General features: G+C 42.8%; 3 protein-coding genes across 3 annotated transcripts; 2 read left to right on the top strand and 1 right to left on the bottom strand.

Annotated features, from left to right (window-relative positions):
- Positions 1 to 59: 59 nt before the first annotated feature.
- Positions 60 to 2,658, bottom strand: LOC114446200 (cytoskeleton-associated protein 2). Its single transcript, XM_028421684.1, has 7 exons — positions 2,548 to 2,658; positions 2,182 to 2,248; positions 1,359 to 2,077; positions 949 to 1,282; positions 809 to 869; positions 469 to 721; positions 60 to 358 (listed from the first exon to the last, which is right to left on the bottom strand). The coding sequence occupies exons 2-7, from the start codon at positions 2,224 to 2,226 to the stop codon at positions 94 to 96; spliced, it is 1,677 nt and encodes a 558-aa protein (XP_028277485.1). The 5' UTR covers positions 2,227 to 2,248; positions 2,548 to 2,658; the 3' UTR covers positions 60 to 93.
- Positions 2,659 to 3,426: 768 nt separating this feature from the next.
- LOC114446073 (52 kDa repressor of the inhibitor of the protein kinase-like) lies at positions 3,427 to 6,936 on the top strand. The gene is made up of 5 exons (XM_028421488.1): positions 3,427 to 3,582; positions 4,092 to 4,209; positions 4,385 to 4,474; positions 4,689 to 4,725; positions 4,820 to 6,936. Exons 1-5 carry the CDS (start codon positions 3,497 to 3,499, stop codon positions 6,625 to 6,627), a joined length of 2,139 nt encoding a protein of 712 aa, XP_028277289.1. The 5' UTR covers positions 3,427 to 3,496; the 3' UTR covers positions 6,628 to 6,936.
- An 816-nt stretch (positions 6,937 to 7,752) lies between these two features.
- LOC114445871 (uncharacterized) lies at positions 7,753 to 19,902 on the top strand. The gene is made up of 11 exons (XM_028421164.1): positions 7,753 to 8,104; positions 10,085 to 10,205; positions 10,500 to 10,604; positions 10,696 to 10,732; positions 10,891 to 12,686; positions 12,783 to 12,813; positions 13,535 to 15,300; positions 15,380 to 15,428; positions 15,519 to 17,317; positions 17,679 to 17,715; positions 17,808 to 19,902. The coding sequence occupies exons 1-11, from the start codon at positions 8,010 to 8,012 to the stop codon at positions 19,322 to 19,324; spliced, it is 7,353 nt and encodes a 2,450-aa protein (XP_028276965.1). The 5' UTR covers positions 7,753 to 8,009; the 3' UTR covers positions 19,325 to 19,902.
- The last annotated feature ends 490 nt before the right edge of the window (positions 19,903 to 20,392 follow it).

Raw genomic sequence — 20,392 nt, 5'->3', positions numbered from 1 at the left:
TTTAAGATAATTCTTAGATTAGTAAAACCATTGTCAAAGAAGCAGTAATAAATGTCCATTAGTTTTTTTTTAAGCTCAAATATACATCACTCCTCACTGCGTGTGCTGGTCGAGCACATCTTCCAGAAGAGCAGTGTTTTTTCTGACGACGTAGGCGTTGGGATCGTCGTCCAAATTTACCAGCTCTGCCAGTGACGACACACAGGGGTCGTGATCAGTGAGCATTGCTGGCAGGCGGGAGGATTTGCGCTGGATGCGGCAGGAACGGCGCACTGGCGTGAGAAACTTGATGTCTTTGATGTTGCTCTTTTTTCTGGACGCACTTCTGCAGGCTTCGCCTTCAATTGTTTTCTTCACACTACAGAGTTCAAGAGGAAAAAGATGAATGGAAGAAATGCTTAACGATTCATGGTTCAGTAGTAGAAGAGTTAAACTTATAGATGGATATTATTGCAAACCCAGGCTCACCTCTGCAGGTATGGAGTGGTCTTCACACTGTATTTTATTACAGAGGCTTCCTCCATTTGCGGTGTCGTCTCTATCACATCATCATCATCATCATCACTTTCTACTTCCTCAGTCTCCTCTTTCTGGCCATCACTTTCCTCTGCTTCATCCTCCACTTGCTCACTAGCATTCTTCAGCTCCTCTCTTTTACATTCATCCACTGGTTTCCTGCTCTCCATTTCAGCATTACATTCATCTGTCCCCTGTGTGGATTCTTCAAGAGAGAAAGATGACAAATCATTATAAATACAAGAATCTATACAAACTGTAAACATTTTAGAGGAGCAACAAACTAGCTTACCATCACTGCATCTAGATGGTGTTTCTAAGGCCTCCAAGACATTGCAGAGGTTCACAACAATCTGAAAATGAAAATAAAAAGCAGCTGTTTAATCTAATCCAGCTAAAACATCAGCAGAAACCCTGTGTCTGTGTCCTTACATCCTCAACACTGTCCTGTGGGTCAAAAGCCAGATCAGCATCAGAACTTTCATGCAGGTCCAAGGAGGTGTTCATCATCACTGGAGCGGGGCTGTGTTCTGCGTCTGCTGCTCCCTGGGTGTCTGCACAGAGTGCAGCAGCTGCTGAGTCTGGCTTCTGTGCTTCCAGACTGGGCTCAGGTTCACACTGTGCAGGAGGCTGAGCTTCAACAGTAGATGGGGGTTGGAGGTTAGCTTTAGGTTTTGCAGAGACCTTGGAGGTTTTTGAGGGTGCTGCCATGGCTGGTCTTTTTAGACTCTTGCCCTTGGATGCCAGCCAATCTGCCAGTTTTGCTCTGCACAGAAAACATTTTCAACATTGAAGCTATGCAGGAACAAAGAAAGTGTCACATGTATGTACAATAACGTTACCTTCTTTCTTCTGCACTCTCCATGGTCAGCCTGTACTGGCTGAGGGTGCTTGACACAGGAGCCTTGTTGATCTTCTTGTCTGTCATTGAGGTCTTTGGCTTTGAGCTTAGCTTAGTAGGAGCCACAGTCATTTTCGTGGAGCGGGTGGCCGTCAGTGTGGCAGGGATGGTTCTGGTAGGAGGATGACTGCTAGCTGGGGCCTTGGGCACCTGAACAGGTCTACTGGGAACAGACTTGGACCTTGTCTTCTCATGTTTTGTTTTGTCATGCTCTACAGATTTGGACCTACTTTTAGCCACATTTCCAACCCTCTGGCTCTCTGGTTTAGGAGCTGATGGTTTTGGATTTGTTGCCATTCCAGCAGCACTTGACTTCCAAATTGACCCAATTTTTGACTGGACCACCTTGCCTTTGTACATACCTGGAGCACATTTTAATGATGCTACAGACGCTGGTGGCTTCGGAGCTTCCACCACCATTTTTTTGTGCTTTACAATCTGTTCAGTGAGGAAGGCCTGGCTGTGCGTGTGCTGTTGTCTGACAGCAGTAGCAGGTCTTTTCCCATCTCTGAGCACTGACCTAACACTCTGCAGAGGCTCACCAGATGTCGGCCTGGTGCCAGCCTGTTTAGCCTTGGCTTTGAGAGGTGCAGCAGATGTCTTGTCTTTTTTGATGGGGAACTTGCTTCCAAGCGCAGGCTGAGTGTTCTCTTTGTTTCCCTGTCAGGATTACAACAAAACAACTATTAGGCTGGACGGAGGCAGAGGAGGATTTGATTTAACATTCTACATAAATAATTATTGTCATATGGATTTGAACTTACTTTCTTATTGGTGTGGTTCCGTCTTGAAACAGCCAAGTTATCCATGATGTCTAATTAGAGGAGATTTCTGCAAGGTAAACAAATCAGTTTTTAATAAATGGATACCATCAAACCTATACCTGCACATACATTTCGCTTTACGTTAAGGCAAAATACATTACATCACATATAATACACTATATAAACACTCGTTTGTCTTGCTTTACATAATTTACGGTTACGTAGTCTGGCGTTAACGGCGTACTAATAACTGTTTGCAAACGTACATAAAATAAATAATCATGACTAAGAAGACGTTACGTGTACAGATCATTAAGGCTTGTTTAGCTCCAGTTAGGTTGACTGTAAAGAATAGAGTGAACTTACCCTGCTGTGTTTGCTAGTTGTAAATCAAACGGAGAGAGATGATCCCGAGCAGCTCGACTTGGGAGCAAAACACGCCGCTTTACTTCTGGAGAAAACTTTTCCGAATTTGACTTGGCGCTTCAACGTTACCATTGGTCTCGCTAGTATCGCGAGAAAAAGCAGCCAATAGAATCCTTTCAAACTCAGAGCGAGACTTGAGGAAGACAAGATTTTCACTGCATGTTTGAATGTTTGAACACAAATAGAATTCCTGTCATACTGGTTCATGCACACGCCCAACACACCCTCAGTCAAAACACATCACATCTGCAGTGTATTGCTGTATAATTGTATTTATTCATTTACTGTGGAGCTACGCATGAAACAGCTTCTACTGTTGACTGAAGATCCTAAGTTGTATTCTTTAGTTCAGTGGGTCACTACTCTCAGCATGTTTGCATTTGTTGATAATAAATTATGCTGTTAAAACAAATATAATAGTCAATGACTGTGCGTGTGTGTGGTTTACATATAAACTTGTTACAACATGATCCTCATACCACAAACAAACACACGGGAATATGCCACGGCATGTTTTCAAGACTTTGAATGAACCGCTGAGGATCATGGGATTGAAACGAAATGCGCGCCAAGTGTCACAAAACTGGACCAAGAAGCCGCCAGTGCGCCTTCAAAATAAGATCATACTCATAAACTAAAACCATAATAAAAGTGGGACAAGAGTAAAGGGTTAGGGAAAATAACACACAAAGAATGTTTATGTAAACACAATAATAAAACAATAAACTGAAACTACGGTAAGGTTTTTATTGTTATCAAACCAAACGCATTGAAGGTGGTTTATTTTGAAGGCCGGAAGTCACTTTGCTGTTCCGTAGCTTGGTAGCTAGTGTTAGCCGTTAGCCCTTGCTAACCTCAAAATAATCGCTGGTTTGGGATATAAACTAAAATGCAAAATCACTGCGCTGTGCCGAACTGTCCCAGTGGCAAATCTGGATCTGAACCACTCTTCCGGTTTCCGCTTGATCCAGAAAGGTAACTAATGCTTGCACCAAGGCCAAAGCGGCCAGGAACCTCCAACTAGCAGCAGTGACAGCAGCGCTCAACTTGCAGATGGAAATACAACGATCAGGAGCTCATTTTGTCTGAATCCATGTGTTGTATTAGCAGCAACTGTGTATATTTACACATACATACCCCATAACACGCATTTTAATAAAAATGCAGTCGTACGTTTGTGAAGTTTAGTTTCATTAGTTTGTTTGTTTGTATATTTTACAGAGATTCTGTTGAACCACAACTCAAAAAACTGTCTGATTAAGTTAGTAATTTTTTATTCATTATTACGTTTGTAAGTTTCAACTTATTTCAGTGACCATTGTGAGTTTTCCTTTCTTTGACAGGAGTTAAAACGTGTATGTCTGTGTGTTTACCAGCATTGCATTTTTACATCTGGTTACTTGATACACTCTACAATATTTAGAGTTAAAGCTGAATGTTCTCTTTATTTCTAAACTCTTTGTCCATTTGGTTTCTCCTCTAAGGTCCAAGAAGTGGGTTGAAAAATGCCAAAGAGAAGACCTCACAGATAAACCAGCAGAGCAGCTGTACAGATACTACAGACTGTGTGGAAAACATTTTGAACAATCCTTCATTGATGGCGTAAGTAAACATTCTAGTTACATGACCAAAGAAACACTATTACAGAATATGCTTCTGTGTTCAAGTGCTGCTGTCAGTTGTTATATAAATGTATATTGTGCACACTGTGTTGCATAGTGGTAAGAGTCATACGGCATCAATATCTTTCTTTGTTTTTTGGTACCTTTGGTTACAGGTTGCTCAGAGTGCAGTTTTGAAGGACGATGCTGTTCCATCAGTTTTTGACGTTCCTCAAAATAAGCAGGGGAAACGTGGAAAAGAGACGGTGGGTGTAAGCAACCAGACTTCACACATTTTTGAGAAATACCAAGCGATTAATGTCACTTATATCTTTGTAGTTGTTGGTCCATAGCAAACTACAAAATAACATGGTAGTAATTACACTAGGTAGTGCTGTTAATGAAAATAATAACCTAGAAAAAGTCATTTGTGTAGTAATAGTTTTGTAACTTGTGTGTAATTTATCTGTTTTTTTGCAGACTAAAGACACTGAAACAGAGACAAAGGGGAAGAAAAGTAAGTAGCAATATCAAGACACGATTATGACTTGACGGTGGAACAGGCAGAGTTGTCACAAGATAAAAGTGTTATTGTTGTTTCCTCCTTTCAGAAATCAAAAAGTCTCAAGCAGACACGACTAAAGAAGATGTCCCAACAGTCCCAGAGGAAGATGAATACAAAGAGTATCTCAAGTCATTATTTGAAGTTCTTCTTCTGCTTGGAGAGCAAAGCATTCCACCTCTGGGACCTGCTGATCACAAAGAGTGGTCCAGCAACATTCAGGCATTACTAGGTTATCGAACCAAATGTGGAGACGAAGTGCTAAAAAAGAGGTATGATGAGAGTAAGGAGTACTGCTCCTCAGAGCAGCTCAATCAGTTGATGGAGGTGTGTGAGAAGTTCATCCGCATCAAATTAGTGGAGGAAGTTAAACAGAATGGGTTTTTCTCTTTACTCACTGACGATCTGGTGAAGATCTCCGGAGACTGGTACCTCCCCGTCTTTGTCCGGTATGTGGACCAGTCTAACCACCAACAGGAGAAGTTTGTGGGATTCTTAAGCTTTGAAGGAGATGGAGATGCTCTGGCAGAGAATCTTCTGTCTGAAATGACAGATCAGTGGGGGCTGGATATGGAACGGTGTAGAGGTCAAGCCCACTCCTGTACCGGGACACATTTTTGCCAAGTTAAAGCGTTCGCTGCCAAACTGAGTGAGAAGTATCCAAGAGCAGTGCCCACACTGAGAGCGACTCGCAACCTGAATGTGTCCCTGGCCGCTGGCATGCCTCTGTCGGCCGTTCAGCTTGTCATGTCAACCTTTAAGAAGATTGAGTCGTTCTTCAGTCGGTCCACTTTACTGCAGTTGGAGCTGGAGCACGCCATCTCAATTTTCTTTGCAGACAAAGAGGAGAAAGCTAATGAGCTGAAGGAGGTCTGTCTAACAAGCTGGACGGCTCGCCATGATGTGTTTGAGGTGGCAGGGGAAATCTTAGAGGCGTTGCTGCTCTGTGTGGACAGTGTGCATGACAATGAGGACATGAGGTGGGAGGATGATATCACCCACAATGCACTGGAGATTTCTAAAGCTCTTGCTGATTTTGAGTTTATCATGGCGTTGGTTGTGCTGAAACACATGATGACGCTGACCCGGGCCTTTGGAAAAAACATACAAGGGAGCACAACAGATGTTTACTTTGCTGCAGCCAGTTTAAAAGCCGTGTTGCACTCCCTGAAAGAAGTATCTGACAACATCGATGTGTATCACGAGTTCTGGTTCGATGAGGCAGCTAACTTAGCTGCTGCCATGGAGGTCCCAGTGAAAGTTCCTCGGTCTTTCTTGAGGAAGCATCAGGCAGAACCTGAAACTGTTCAACCCGTGAGTTACTATAAGAATCACCTGTCTGTTCCTGTGGTAAACCACATCATCAGGGAGCTGAATGAGCTCTTCTCTGAGGACCACCTGAAGGTCCTGAGATGTCTGTCACTGGTACCAACCGTCATAGAGCAGAACAAGTCCACAGAACCAGAGGAGGACTGCATGCTAGTGTTTACCACCGACATCCCTAACGCAGGAACCCTCTCTGCAGAGCTGCACTGCTGGTGGGTGAAATGGAGCAAAAAGGGCAAAGATGAGACTTTGCCCTCCAGCCTCTGTGAAACACTGCAGCTGCCTGATGTGAAGTTCTTCCCAAACATGCTGGCGGTCCTGAGGCTGATCAGCATCCTGCCGACCTTGGTGTTGGAGGACAGCGGTGATGTGGCGCATAAGCGCTTTAGGATGTACATGGAGAACATGCCCAACAAGTTCAAATCAAAAAGCCTCGCTCTGTTGAACATCAACTATGATGTTGCTTTTGATCTGGATTGGATGGTGGAGTCCTACATGAAGACATACCCACAGAGGCCGGAGGAGTCTTAGGAGTGAGCCTCTGTACAGATGGTAGATTTATTGTTTTCACACTGAAGTAGCAAAGATCCTCACATTATGCAACAACTTATTACTGGACGTCCCAGCGTTACATTCCTCTGTTCCACTTAGTTGCTGTGATGTTAAAATGTTTATACTTTTGTTTTTTTAGTGTCCATGTTACCTTCTTTAAAGTCAACAGATAAAGACATTTAAAAGAGAATAATGTGGATCAGCTGTATATTCTCAGACTGTGTCAATAAAGAGGTAGAATGTGTGTTTTCTTCAATTATCTGATACTTTGCAAAGGACAAAAAAAATCGAGACCTATGATTGGTATTGATCCATCTTTGTTTTGTTTTTTATCCAGAGCTTATCAATTGTTCTGACTTTGTGTTGAGGTTTGTTGTTTTGTATTGTATATATAGTTGTTTTCTTCAATTTTTGACAATAAAGTTATGAAATGATTCAGCTGTTTTCTTTAGGTGCCTAGATGGACATTTTTAATAAACATTTACATCAGTTCCAGCGTGTGCGCAAGATGGCTGTATGCCCAGGTATACATGTTTTACACTATTAATATAAATATGTAATTTATATTATTATACACACTCAGCCAGCACTGTGCTGTAGGTTTCAGTCAGTGTAATCCTAATTTTCTGACAAAACACTTATTTGGTGGCAAAAGCATCATTAAAACTGTTTAATTAGAACCTACACTTGATAAAAAACACAGATGGGATGGATCATACAAGATCAGAAGGACTGATTGATCTAGAGTTGCATGTATCACAGCATTACAGTAACAGAAATCAACACAACACACGTCCAAATCAAAGAGTACGTCAAAACAAGAGAAGTAGCGTAGTCCTGTTTATAATCCACAGTCCTGTATTTGTCAATTAAATACAAATATGTGTGTTTATCCTAACATGATTGTTCCTGTATGTACACAAACAATATAAAACACCCCCTCTTTCGGTAGAATAAAGGCAATCCGCGTCTTTTTCTTTATGAGCGCTGGGCCCGGTTGCTCTGGAACAGGATGTGAATGATCTTGACAGTGCAGCTCTTTGGGCAGGCCCGGCGGTGCCATCCTGCCCTCTGCTGGGGAACACTCTGTACTGCACGGTCTAGTTCCTGGTTGATGGGATAACACGCTTTCGGCGACTCTTAGCTCAGCACGCAACATCAACTTTTGAAAGCATGGAAGTTCTTTTTTCGCTAAGGAAACACTGAGTGAAAACAGCACTGAAACCGAACTGTGTGGGCTGCAGGTTTTGCCTGAGGCATGACTCTGTAGACTCCTGCAGATTTGCTCACAGTAGGCTTGCCAGCTTGCAACCGCCAGCTAAAGCTAGCTAACTTGCTTGCTAGCTACATTGCAGTCCAAGATGACTGACTGCTGCGCCGCAGCGAACTGTGATAACCAGCAACCGGAATCCAAAAACACCACTCCACTTTTCAGCTTTCCTTTGGATCCGGAGCGGTAAGACTTGCGCTAATTTCATTGAGACGTGGGTTGGAAATGAGCCACCGAGCATGCAGAATGAATGTGTTAGCTGCACACTGTTAGCATTGACGTTAGCTTAACATCATGTTGGCTAATAGTGACACAACTCTGTCGAAAATGGCGCAGACTTATGTTACTCTTGAAAGAAAAGTCCGTGTGAAATAGACTCCGTTCCCTCATTCAGGCTCGGTGAACCACGCTGATGTGTGATTGTGTAGTCAGTTTAACTGTTTGTTCAGCCATTTGACACGAGAAGAGAAAACAGAGTTTAAAACTTTTTTTATGCTGTAATTTAAATCGCCATCGGTGAACGACACCAACCGTCCCAGCGGGGCTGTAATGGTAGCAGGACTGAGGAGAGCGCAGCAAAGTGAACAGGAGTGCTTAAATCAAGTGGTTGTTGTGCCACGCATCTCATTGTGCACATGTAACGTATTATTTTTATATTTAGGGCTTTTTGGCTAGTCATGACCCCCCAGAATATTGAAAACCTCCCACACTCATAATTGCTCTGTTTTCACAGTCATGGATTATTGTGCAAAAATAATACAGTAGATTGAAATTTAATGATTCCAGAGCAAAGACTTACAGATGGATGTAGACATGTTTCATGTCCATCCTTGCAATGAGCATTCCTCTTTTCTACTTGGAACCCATCCAGTGTTGTGTGTTAAATTTAGGGAAGTAAAGCTGATTTCCTTGTGGACAAATCTCTCGTAAGGACACTGCAGTGAAAGGATTGCACAGACAGACAGGAGTGTGAAAGATGTGATGAAGGCAGACATTTCATATCAAAATCCTCAGTCAGTAATGAGTTGCACCTTATAGTGCCAACCCTAAAATAGGGTTGTGTTGCAAAGTGTACCACTGGGTGTGCCAAGTCCTTGTAATTGTTGCAGAGACCTCTTTTAGCATCACAGCACCATGAATGTGCAATAAGCAGGGCCACAACAAACAAATGTATGAGATCTTGTTTCTGCTAAGTGCATGTGCTGTGGTTTATACCTGGGTAATAAGTAAAAAAACTAGTTGCAGTTTACTAGTTTCTCGCCTGCTGTAGAAAATGATTGTGGTTGAGTTAGTGTTATAAAATGGTTCTGTTGTAGCTGGATTGCCAGTAAAACATCATCCTGTGTATTATCAGAGTGGAACAGTCATAACCCTCCGCACTACATTATTGTTATTCAGATCACATCTGGAATTACAAAGATTTATGACATTTTAAAGATTCAAGATTCAAAGCATTTATTGTCATATGCACAGTATAGAAATGGGTTTCCTTGTACAATGAAATTCTTACTGTGCTGCTCACACTGAATGCCATAAAAAATTGCAAAAATGCAATTTCCCCATTGTGGGACTAATAAAGGTTTCTTAATCTTAATCTTAAAGGTTTAAGAAGTCAAAATAGAATCGTTTGCAAAAGAGCAATTTGAAGAGCAAACAGATGCAAATAAGTACACAAAAAATAAACAATGGAAGTAAATGAAGCTATATACATGTAAATGTGCATAGATGTGCATGTGTGCTACATCAGCTGTTGTGCAAATTGAGCAGAGAATCATAGTGCAAAAACTGTCAGGAGGTAAACAACTGTACATGATATTAAGGTGCATAAAGAAATAAACAGATAAACATTATTGCAGTTACTGTTACTGCATGTAAACATGTCAGTATGTAAACAGTCAGTGTGTATGTGCGGGGTACAGTCCATTGTTACAGACTTTAAAGAATTTTTTGTAATGTTATTCAATGTAAAACAGAGACATCTGAATAAATTATACATGGATCTATCATTTTTTTCAATGAGATCATCAATATTCATAAGATGTTAATTCACTCATTTGTGTTTGTTGTCTTTTTCATAAGTGCAAATGCAGATTTGGGAATATTATTATTATTATGATTATTATTATCATCGTCCAACAGTTTTATTTGTCTTTCTGTGTCCCTCAGCTGCAAACAATGGCTGAACAACTGTCATCGTCAAGATTTGGCCTCCGAACCTGCTGAACAGTTGCATGAGCAGTACAGACTATGTGCAAAGCACTTTGAGCCCTCCATGATCTCTCAGCAGGTAGGACGCAAATGTGTCGCACATTGCTCTTCTTTCATGATAAAATAATTGTGGTTACTTTTGTTAGTGACAAAATACCATATTGTTGTTTTATTTTCAGATCTGCCCTAATTGCAGTCGATAAACTCTGACATTTCTAAGCTACAGGAAAAGAAACTGTATATTTATATAATAGTTTGTAACCACACTGTTGAAATACAGTATTAGAAAATAAAATGTTTGCCTGGATGCCCTTAAACAAGTACTCTACATGCAAGTATTGAGTTTTTATGGGAAGAAACTGTTGTTTTTCAGAGCACCTCCAGTTGTGTCTTAAACGAAGATGCTGTTCCAACAATATTTGACTTCACGCCTGTGAATAAGCAGCCGACATCCAGCAGGAAACGAGCTGGAGACCCTGTATGTGTTTCAGTTAGTGTGTAAAGTCTCTTTTTATAAAAACATTAAAGCAAAATGTTAATCTGTGAGTGTCTCTGTTCCTTCTCTCTAGTCGGAAGAGGAAGCCACTGCAGTGAAGAAAACAAAAGGTAAAGTAACTGGATTGATTTTAACTTTAAAATCCCCTTGTTGTTTAGTCCATGTTAAAGTATACAGTATAAGCTCTTTGTGCAAAACTGGGATAACTTAGCAGTTTTTTAAAAACCACAACCTCAGCCTTTCATGAGTACCCTATCTCTCTCTTCAGAGGATGCAGCAGCAGAAGTCGCAGAGGAGATGCAGGAAGCGTCTGGAGAGAACAGTGCGATGGCTGAATTACAAAAAGAAAACCAAACCCAAGAGGATGTAGCCAGCTCCAAAGCAAAAGAGACTCTAAAAGTCTATTTTAAGGAAATCCTAGCTCTGACGGGATTCAGCATCAATGGCGCAAACATCAATGCTGATGAGCCAATTGGTGCAAGAGGCCAGCAGGCCCTTAATCGTATCTGCATGGAAAAAATTGACAAGAAGGAAATCCTGCAGTTCAGTGAAGACCTCATGCGAGAGGAGATCCAAAACAGCCTCAGACTGGCACGGTTCTTCTCCATCCTGCTTCAGGATGTGACAAACATTGAGGGAAAGGAGCAGATCCCTGTTTTCATCAGGTCTGTCACAGTAGCTGGGTTTCCTCAAAAGCACCTGATTGGGTTCTTACCCTGTGACATGGATACAGAGGGCCTGTTTTACATGCTGCTGTCTGAGCTGAGAAATAAGTGGGGCCTGAGGATGGAGCATTGCAGAGGACTCACATATCTGGTTACAGGGAATATGTGTCAAAAAATGCGAGATCTTACCTGCAGGATTCTGCAGGAGTTTCCACAAGTAGTTCTGTCACCAAGTGACCCATATGCCTTTAACATATGGATCATCCGCTGCATGCCTGTGCCCTCCATCCAAAAGGTTGCAGACACTGTGGAGGAGGTGGCCACATTACTCAGGAGAACACCAGAGCTGTGCAAACGATTGGAAGGAAAGATCCAGATGACATATGGGCACGTAAAGGGGGAGGTGGAAAGGATCAAGGCAGCTGTCAGTGGAAACTGGGAACATGGCACTGATGCCTTCCAGACCATGGTTGACATTCTGGAGCCATTCCTGAACTGCATCAATGAGATCATTTCAAAGGTAGACGAAGATACTGCTGAACAAATGGCCAAGCTCAAGCCAATTTTGAAGAATTTCAATTTCATTATAACACTTGTTGTTCTGAAGAACACCCTCTGTTGTGTGAGCATTCTCAACTCAAGTCTCAGGGGAATAATTAGCATCAGCAGCACCTTGCAGTACACAATCTCCAATGCCTTAAAGCTGGTAAGCAAATACCAACAGGAGCTCCCAATATTCCACAGGAAGTGGTATTCAGACGCTGTAGGCCGGGCAAAGAAGCTGGGAGTGGAGGCCACCAAACCAGAGCTGGATCAAGGATACCCTGCTGAGACGCCACTAGAGGACTTCTACAGAGAAACTCTGAGCCGGCCCATCTTGCAGTATCTTGTTGCAGAGGTGAAGAGAGTGTTCAGCACAGAGATGGTGAGAATCCTCCGATGGCTTTCTTTAGTGCCGTCTTACATGGCCGACCACAATTTCAGCATCCGCAGGGATAAAGTAGCAGACGCCAACTTAAACAACCTCGCGCGGCCTGACACTTTTTATGAGGAGCTCGGCTGTTGGGAAGTGAAGTGGAGGCATGCAAGCAAGCGCCGAATCCTACCAACCACAGTGTTCGCTACTCTGAAGATCCCAGACATCGGGTTTTATCCCAATGTGCAGAGCTTGCTGAGAGTGTTGGGCACTGTTCCTTGTGTAAACGCAGAGGCAGATGTGTACGGCCAATACCATATGGTTTTGGAGCGCTGCCACTCTTACCTAAGAGCTACACCAGAGGACCAAAGACGGTGCAGCATGGCCTATGTCTACGTCAATCAGGATGTGCACTTTAACGTTGAACTAATGGTGGACTCGTACGTCCAGAAGCATCCCGACATCCTGAAGTTGCTGCAAATGGTTAGTATTTTTTCATTAGCTAAATACCAGCGACATTTCACAGCTTACTGTTCATCCTGTAATTACATCATTTGTTTGGCTATTTGTCTGTTACAGAGTGATGACACAAAAGAGAAGCCAACACAAGGTGAGATGATTCATTATACATCTTATTCACTAGTAGTTACTTACTGTTTCAACATGCTGCACTTGTGATTAATCCACACAGCTACTGACAAATAATGTAAAATATATAGTGCTGTATATTGAACCACTCAACCTTAAAAATGTCCAAAACGACACTGTTTATGATAGTATGTAAAGAGCATACACAGAATGACTCCCCCATGGTCTTTGAAAATATCATATATGCTGGTATGATCCACAGATAAATACAATAAAATGTAAGTCTATAATTATTACATTATAATACTATTAAAAATCTACAAATACTCAACTCCTCGTTGCAGCCGAGATATGAGTGACTCACCAATATGACTAGGTGTCACATGAGGGGAAACAACAGGGAAGACTTGGCTGATCTGCAGGGCTTTTGCAGCTGTAAAATGCTTGGTTAATAGGAAACATGTTGTACATATTGTTTCTTTTGTACGATTTATGGCTTTATAACTATGTAATGCAGCACAAAATACATTTCTGCCTCCACTCAGCTTCTAGCCCTGAATGTGTTCCCACAGGTCTTTAAATCTGACTAGAAACTGCTTGGGATTCAGTGGGTTGAAAAAGAAAGATAAAGTTGTAGACACATAAATCAATATCGTGTATAAAGGACACAAATTTTAGACTCCTCAGTGCAAAATATAGACTAATGTCAACTCATCATAGACCATTCTCACCTTTCATTCCAGTGGCAACGCATGGAAACTACGCTGAAAAGGACACTGAAGAAGAATTACAGCTCATAAACCTAGAGATGGATGCTGACAGGCTGGTGGAGCTGAAGTGTGCAGAGACTGACAGAGAGGCTCTTAAATCTGCTTTGCAGGCAGCAGTGACAGCGGCATACAGCCGGCCAAGCAGCCTCCACAGTGACGCTGCTGCACAGGATGGAGAGCTCGAGTATGTGACCAAGTCTGAGATGAAAGAAGTTCTCACTGTATGTGAGAATGCTGTCAGGGAGGGAATCCTCATGGAAGTAGGAAGTTCATTCTTCTCCTTATTCATCGACCGTGTTGTGAAAATGGGGGAGAAAGACTACCTTCCACTCTTCCTCAGGTTTGTGGACAGTTTCGATGTCATGCGGTTAGAACTGATGGGATTCCTTGAAGCAGATCTTGATTGTGATGACATGGTACAACGTCTTCAGGAAATCGTTACAGTTGAGTGGCACCTTGATCTGAACAACTGCAGAGGTCAGGCATACTTGGGCTCTGGTGATGTTTCTTACAAGCTCAAAGCTTTTGCCTGCAAAGTTCAGGAGAAACATCCTCTTGCTATAAGCACACACTGCTCTTCCTACTCTTTTAACACATGGTGGTCAAAATCCATCCCTGTGCCTGCCATTAAAAGAGCTCTGGATACATTTGAAGAGGTGATGATGTTTTTTGGCAGCACTGTGGCTCTAGAAAAACAGCTGGACCATGTGATAGCCTATGGTCTTAGAGAGAGCTATGAAAAGGTCCAGGAGTTGCAAGGGAAGTTCTGTACACTTTGGCACGAGAAGCACGATTCTCATGAAGTGTTTGTGCAGATGCTGGAGCCACTTGTTGAATGTCTGGAGAAAGTCAAAAACAACCCACAAAGATGGAAGTCCTCTGTGTCTGAACAAGCTGGAGCTCTTCTCCGCAAAGTCATGGAGTTTGATTTCCTCATGGCAATGGTGGTCTTGAAGAATGCATCCTCTTTTACCAGAGAGCTGAGTGCTGGTTTACAGAAGGATCAGTTCAGTGCTGCATCCCAGCTTTGCCAAATCAGTGGTATAGTGGCCACTCTAAACAGAGTGAAAACAAACATGAAGGTGTTTCACCAGAACTGGTTTGATGAGGCCTGTGCCATCGCTCAGAGTCTAAGAGTGCAGATCGAAGTGCCGGAAAACTCTTTGCCAAGGGATGGGATGATAAAGCCTGTGGGGTTTTACAAAGACAGCCTAAGTGTTCCACTAGTAGACAACCTCATCAATGCTGTGAAGGATCATTTTTCAGAAGACCATAAAGAAGCTCTGAACTTCCTGTCTTTGGTCCCCTGCTCAGTTACAGGGAGTTACATGTTTGAGAGCTTGAAGTCAAAGCCCCCTCTCTACAGCAGTGATCTCCCTGATGCTGACAACTTCTTCACTGAGCTATGCTGTTGGAGAGTAACATGGAAGACCAAGGTGGCATCTGTGACCATCCCAAGTTCCATATTTCACACTCTGCGCCTGCCGCTCATGCAGTACTTCGGGAACATCAATGTGCTGCTGAGGATCATGTCTGTGCTACCCAGCACAGAACTGGAGGACTGTGGTGTTGTAATGCGCCACAAGAAGTTCCAAGACTTCCTTAGAAACACAAACCCCAAAGACAGGTGCCCATGTTTAGCCATGCTGCAAGTGGGCACAGACTTCAGCAGGGACCTGGACCGCATGGTGACCCAGTGTTTGAAGTTTACTCCGCAAGCCCTGGAGGGAATCTGCCTGGTATGTGCTTCTGTTCTTTAATAAATATGACTGTGAATTTTCTGTATTCTACTAATCATAAACATGGGCATTGTTACAGGACAAAGAATCCAAGAGTTTCATCAGGAACACTGAAAATAATATGGAAGGTATGGTTAAGTGCTCCTGTTTTCTGTCCATTTTTGGTTTGTGTAATGTTTATGATAACCACTCTCTTTTTTTTGTCTTGGTGTATTTAGTTGATGCTATCAAAGAGGAAGAAGAGGAACCCAAAATTCAGCCATCTCCTGAAAAGATGGAAGACCAAGATATGAAACCAGCAGACAAGAACGGACTCACAGGCGATAATTGTCTAAGTCTGGCAACGGTTTTCAGACTGGCTGCCTTACTGGGGAAAAAGAATAGCTCCCTCTGTGACCTCTCAGAAGAAGACCGAGAGTACTTCTTACAGGAGCTCAGCATGTGCCACTGGTTCGGAAGCGAGAGCAAAGGCACACCTTCTGTAGATGATGATGAAATGTTGAAACTTGTTATAAATGGAATCAGAGATGTCATACTGAAAGAAATTCACGAATCTCCATTCTTCTCACTCATCACAGACAAACCTGTTAAAGTTGCTGACAAGACCCACCTACCTGTTTTTGTCAGGTATGTTGGAGAATCCGCTCCAAAAGTAGAGCTTGTGGGTTTCTTACCATTTAATGAAAACAGTCATGTTGATAGACAAGCGAGCAGCCTTGCAAGGATCCTCACTGAAGACTGGGGCTTGCCTATGTCTCAGTGCAGAGGCCAAGCTTTCATGCACTTGGGATCAGGTTATCAAAGCCTGAAGAAAATGTCTCTGGATTTCCTCAAAAGCTATCCACTCTGTGTCGTGACACCCAGTGAGTCCTGTGGCCTTGCCCATTGGCTGGCAGGAAGTGTGCCTTGCCCTTCAGTAGCAAAAATGCTGGATATCACAGAAGACTTGCTGCTGTTCTTTGATGAGTCTCCATGTCTGGAGGGGCAATTAGCTCAGGCCGTTGATGGGCTTTTGAACATGCCGAGAGAGGCCCTAGAGGAAATTCCAGAAACATGTTGCTCTAGGTGGAAAAAGAGAGAAGACTTTTTTGACATACTCGCTGACACATTAGAGGGCATCCTTAGCTGCCTAGATGCTGTTAGCTCTAGTGCCACAGGTGCCAAATCCATGCATGCACAGGTTCTCTCTACTGCTCTGAGAAATATGGATTTCATCATCACCCTTATGATCCTGAAGAATGCTTGTGCTCCTCTTCGTAACTGTAGCACTGTCTTCCGCTGTGGAAACCCTGCTGACATCCTCTGTGAAGTGGACAAAATCCCCACCATCGTAGAGACTCTAAACAAAATGTTAGAAAATGTGAGCACTGTGCACTCCACTTGGTTTGAGCAGGCATTCCAGCTAGCAACCAAGGTTGCTCCTGAACAAGTGTGCTTCTCAGAGGAAGCCAACAGCTATGAATCTCCTGAGATATATTATAGAGAAAAGCTTAGTATCCCTCTCCTGCAAAGTCTCATTGATGAAATGAAGTACAGCTTCTCAGACAGCCACCTAAAGGCGCTGTCCATCCTGTCTTTGCTGCCCTCCTGTAATCCACAACCCATACTGCCAGAGTCCACAGACAAGCCTTTCAGCCTCTACCTTACAGATTTCCCAGAGCCTGAAGCCGCCGAGCAGGAAATCAACACCTGGGCTGCCATCTGGACAGAGAAATACCAGGATGTAGCTCCACCAACATCTATCGCTGAAACACTTGTTCACCCAGAGTCCAAGACTCATCCAGCTGTCACCCTACTACTTAAGCTGGTAGCTGTTCTGCCCAGTGTCAGTATGGAGTGTGACCTGATGAAAACCACTCTGAATTCAATGAGGGATCTGTTTAAGAACACTGTATGCAAAGGCAGCAGGGTGGATCAGGTGATGCTCCGCTCTCATGTCGCTACGCTGGAGAGGCTGCCTGAGGTCATTGAGAAGTGTATGGAGGTGGCCCCAGAGAGCAGTCCATGTCTGTCCCAGGTAAATTTATTATTTGACTGCTTTTGGATCATACTAGAGCTGAAACTATGGTGTTAATTTCATTTTCCAAGTACATTTTCTGATTTTACTGAATGGTTTTTTATGATTATAAACTGTATTGTCTCCAGGTTTTAGTTTGTTAATCACACAAAACATCACCTTTGGCATTCGCTGTGTTTGTTGACATTTTATTGCCCAAATGGCTCAGCTTGTAATACATGTGAAGTAGTACTTTATTGATCGCAAGGTGGAGGAATTATGTTAGAATTCATGAAGTAATGAGTAGTTGTAGTTTTAATGTTTAATCGTGATCTTGTATAAGACCCCCCTAGTTAAGTGAATATTTTGTACTACATTTTAGGTGATGGGAACTCTAAAAGGACTAAAGCTAATCGAAGGTAAGTGTATTCCTGGAAGCTTTAGCAATGTTTTTGTGTTTATAAGAACTGGGATGGAGCGTTAATTTGAATTTTTAAATATTTCAAATCAGGGGACCCTGAGGCAATACCAGCAGAATCGATGGGTGAAGCAGAGAAACCTGCTGATGGAGAAGTGAAGTCATCCGATGAAGTGGTACTGGACGTTGTTCCAGGACCGAGAACAGCGGTGTCTTTTTATGACCCACAGCTACGTGAACAAATCATCAAGGAACTCTGGGACTCTCAATTCTTCACAGTTATAACTGAACAAGCGGTTGAAATTGATGGTGAGCTTTATGTCCCACTGTGCATCAGGTACTTAAACAAAGAGGACATCCAGTGCGAGGAGACTCTGGCTTTCCTTCCGTTCTGTGAAGATCCAGGTGTCCTTGCAGATGCTATTGAAACTGCCCTTTCTCAGAAGTGGGGGCTCAACATGGAGTTTTGCAGAGGACAGGCTTTGCTGAGTGTTGGTGAAGTAGGAGCGCAGATGAGGACAGTGAGTTTAGCTATAGCTAAGAAATACCCACATGCTGTTAGAACTGTCAGCTCTGCTCTGTCGCTCAGTGTCTGGCTGGCTAAATCTTCTTCTGTTGAAGAAGCAGCTGATGGAGCAGTTCTCATAGGTAAAATATTACACTGGCTCACAGAGGACGAACAACGCCAAAACAAACTGGAAGACATGATCGCTCACGTGTTCAAGCGGGATGAAGGAAAGGGCAATGAGCTGAGGGACAGACTAATAAAAAACTGGGAGAAGAGTCATGACACACATGAGGTGATGGTAGAGATTTTAGAAGCAGTCATGCTCTGTTTGAATGAGCTGAAAGTGGAGGGAAGTGCTTCAAACCAGCAGCAAGCAGCGCACTTCTTTGATTCGATCAGAAACTTTGAGTTCATCCTGTTAACAGTGGTGCAGAAGAATGTCCTGAGTGTAACTAAAAAGCTGAGTCAGTCTCTTCAGGGCAAACCCTTGGATATGCTGCTGGCTGTGAATATATTGCCTGATCTCAAAGCCTCTCTCAGTAACTTGAAGAGTGATATTGATACTCATCATAAGGCCTGGTTTGATGAAGCGGTTGCCCTGGCTTCTAGACTCCATGTCTCAATGTTGCACTCTGCACTTCTAGAGCCTCTGAGCGAGTTTTACAAAGAATCAGTGAGCATGAAGGTCGTAGAGCACTCGATTGCAGAAATCGACGACCTCTTCACAGAAAAGGTATTGGATACACTAAGGTGTCTGGAGATTGTGCCTTACGCAATGTCCAAAGTAGAAACCAGCATTCTTAGTGGTCTTGTGTTCCGCCTATACAAGGAGGACTTGCCAGATCAGGCCTCCCTTCACTCTGAGATGAAGCAGTGGAAGGAGAAATGGTTGGATCCTCTGGCAGGCTATCTTCCAACTACTGTGCTAGATACGCTTAAAACGTCTCAGATAAGAAGTTTTAGTAACATTGAAACGCTCCTCAGACTTCAGGTCATCTTGCCGTTTTCCAGGAGGGAGAGCAACTTCAGGCAGGGACAAAGAAGCTTACCAGACTTTGTTCAGCAGGAAAAGAGATCCCTTTCAGAGCTACACCCTCTGTAAGAGCTGCAGGTCTTCCGTCACAGCTAGCAGATTTGAGCAGTGTGTTTGTGATGTCACCTCCACTATACTGAAACACTTATTGAGGTCCCCAGTTCTGAACTCGACAGTTCTCTGTACATTACTGATCTAACTTCTCTGACATTTCCTTTGGTTGTTATCCTGCAAACCCTATCTTATGCTATGTTTTTTATTCTGTAGTTTGTACAGTTGTACTGCCCAATGGGACCAATGTCTTGGCAAAAAAAGATAGCAATGCTCCACTGACGGTTATCAATGCTTGTGTGCCTTGATGCAAAACTAGCAAGTCATCCCATGAATCATAATATTACAGATATTTGAAAATGTCCCATTGGCGTTTTAGACAACTCTATTTTTGTCATTACTAGAAATGACTATGTCTAATTATGAAACGGCACCCTTACCTTTCCTGGGCACAAATATCTTCTGATGATTTCCCTTGTTTTCCTGTCTCTTTGCAGGAATGACTTTGCTGTAAACGTATCTTTGAAAGAATGTTTCCTTAATAGGAAAACCTTCATATATATTTGTCAAAAAAGTAATAAAATGCTCCAAAAAGATGCGTTTCCCTCTCTCGCTTTGTACAGTGGGCTGCACTTTCCAAAAAACCACACAAGAGGGTGCTGTGAGGCTGTAGCTAAATATGAGGGGAGGATACCTGAGGGTTTTAGGACTAAGTGGAATTTCTTAATGCTGATTCATGACACTCGGAGTGATGTTAACAGTAACTACTATAGGAAAAATAAATAATCTGCATTGCCACAGAGAACGTGAAGTGTATGGAGCTAGTTACACATAGTAGCTGTGATAAAGCCATACGTCAATACATTCTCCATTCATTGTACATGTATTCAATACAGACAGCCTGTGTTAATGATTGCTGCATCTTGTGGGGTCATGTTGATTTTTAAATGTGCACATTTCACTCTGATCAACAGGGATGTGGGTTAGTAAGGTCACACAACCACTAAATTATCTGCACATACCAAGTAAATATTTATTTTACAATAGCTATTTGTCCGCAAGGGAAAAGCATGAGGCCACTGCAAT

The sequence above is a fragment of the Parambassis ranga genome, chromosome 14 (genome assembly GCF_900634625.1).
Source record: "Parambassis ranga chromosome 14, fParRan2.1, whole genome shotgun sequence".
NCBI lineage: Eukaryota > Metazoa > Chordata > Actinopteri > Ambassidae > Parambassis > Parambassis ranga.
The sequence above is the reverse complement of the archived record's forward strand: the minus strand, read 5'-3'. Positions and strand labels throughout refer to the sequence as shown.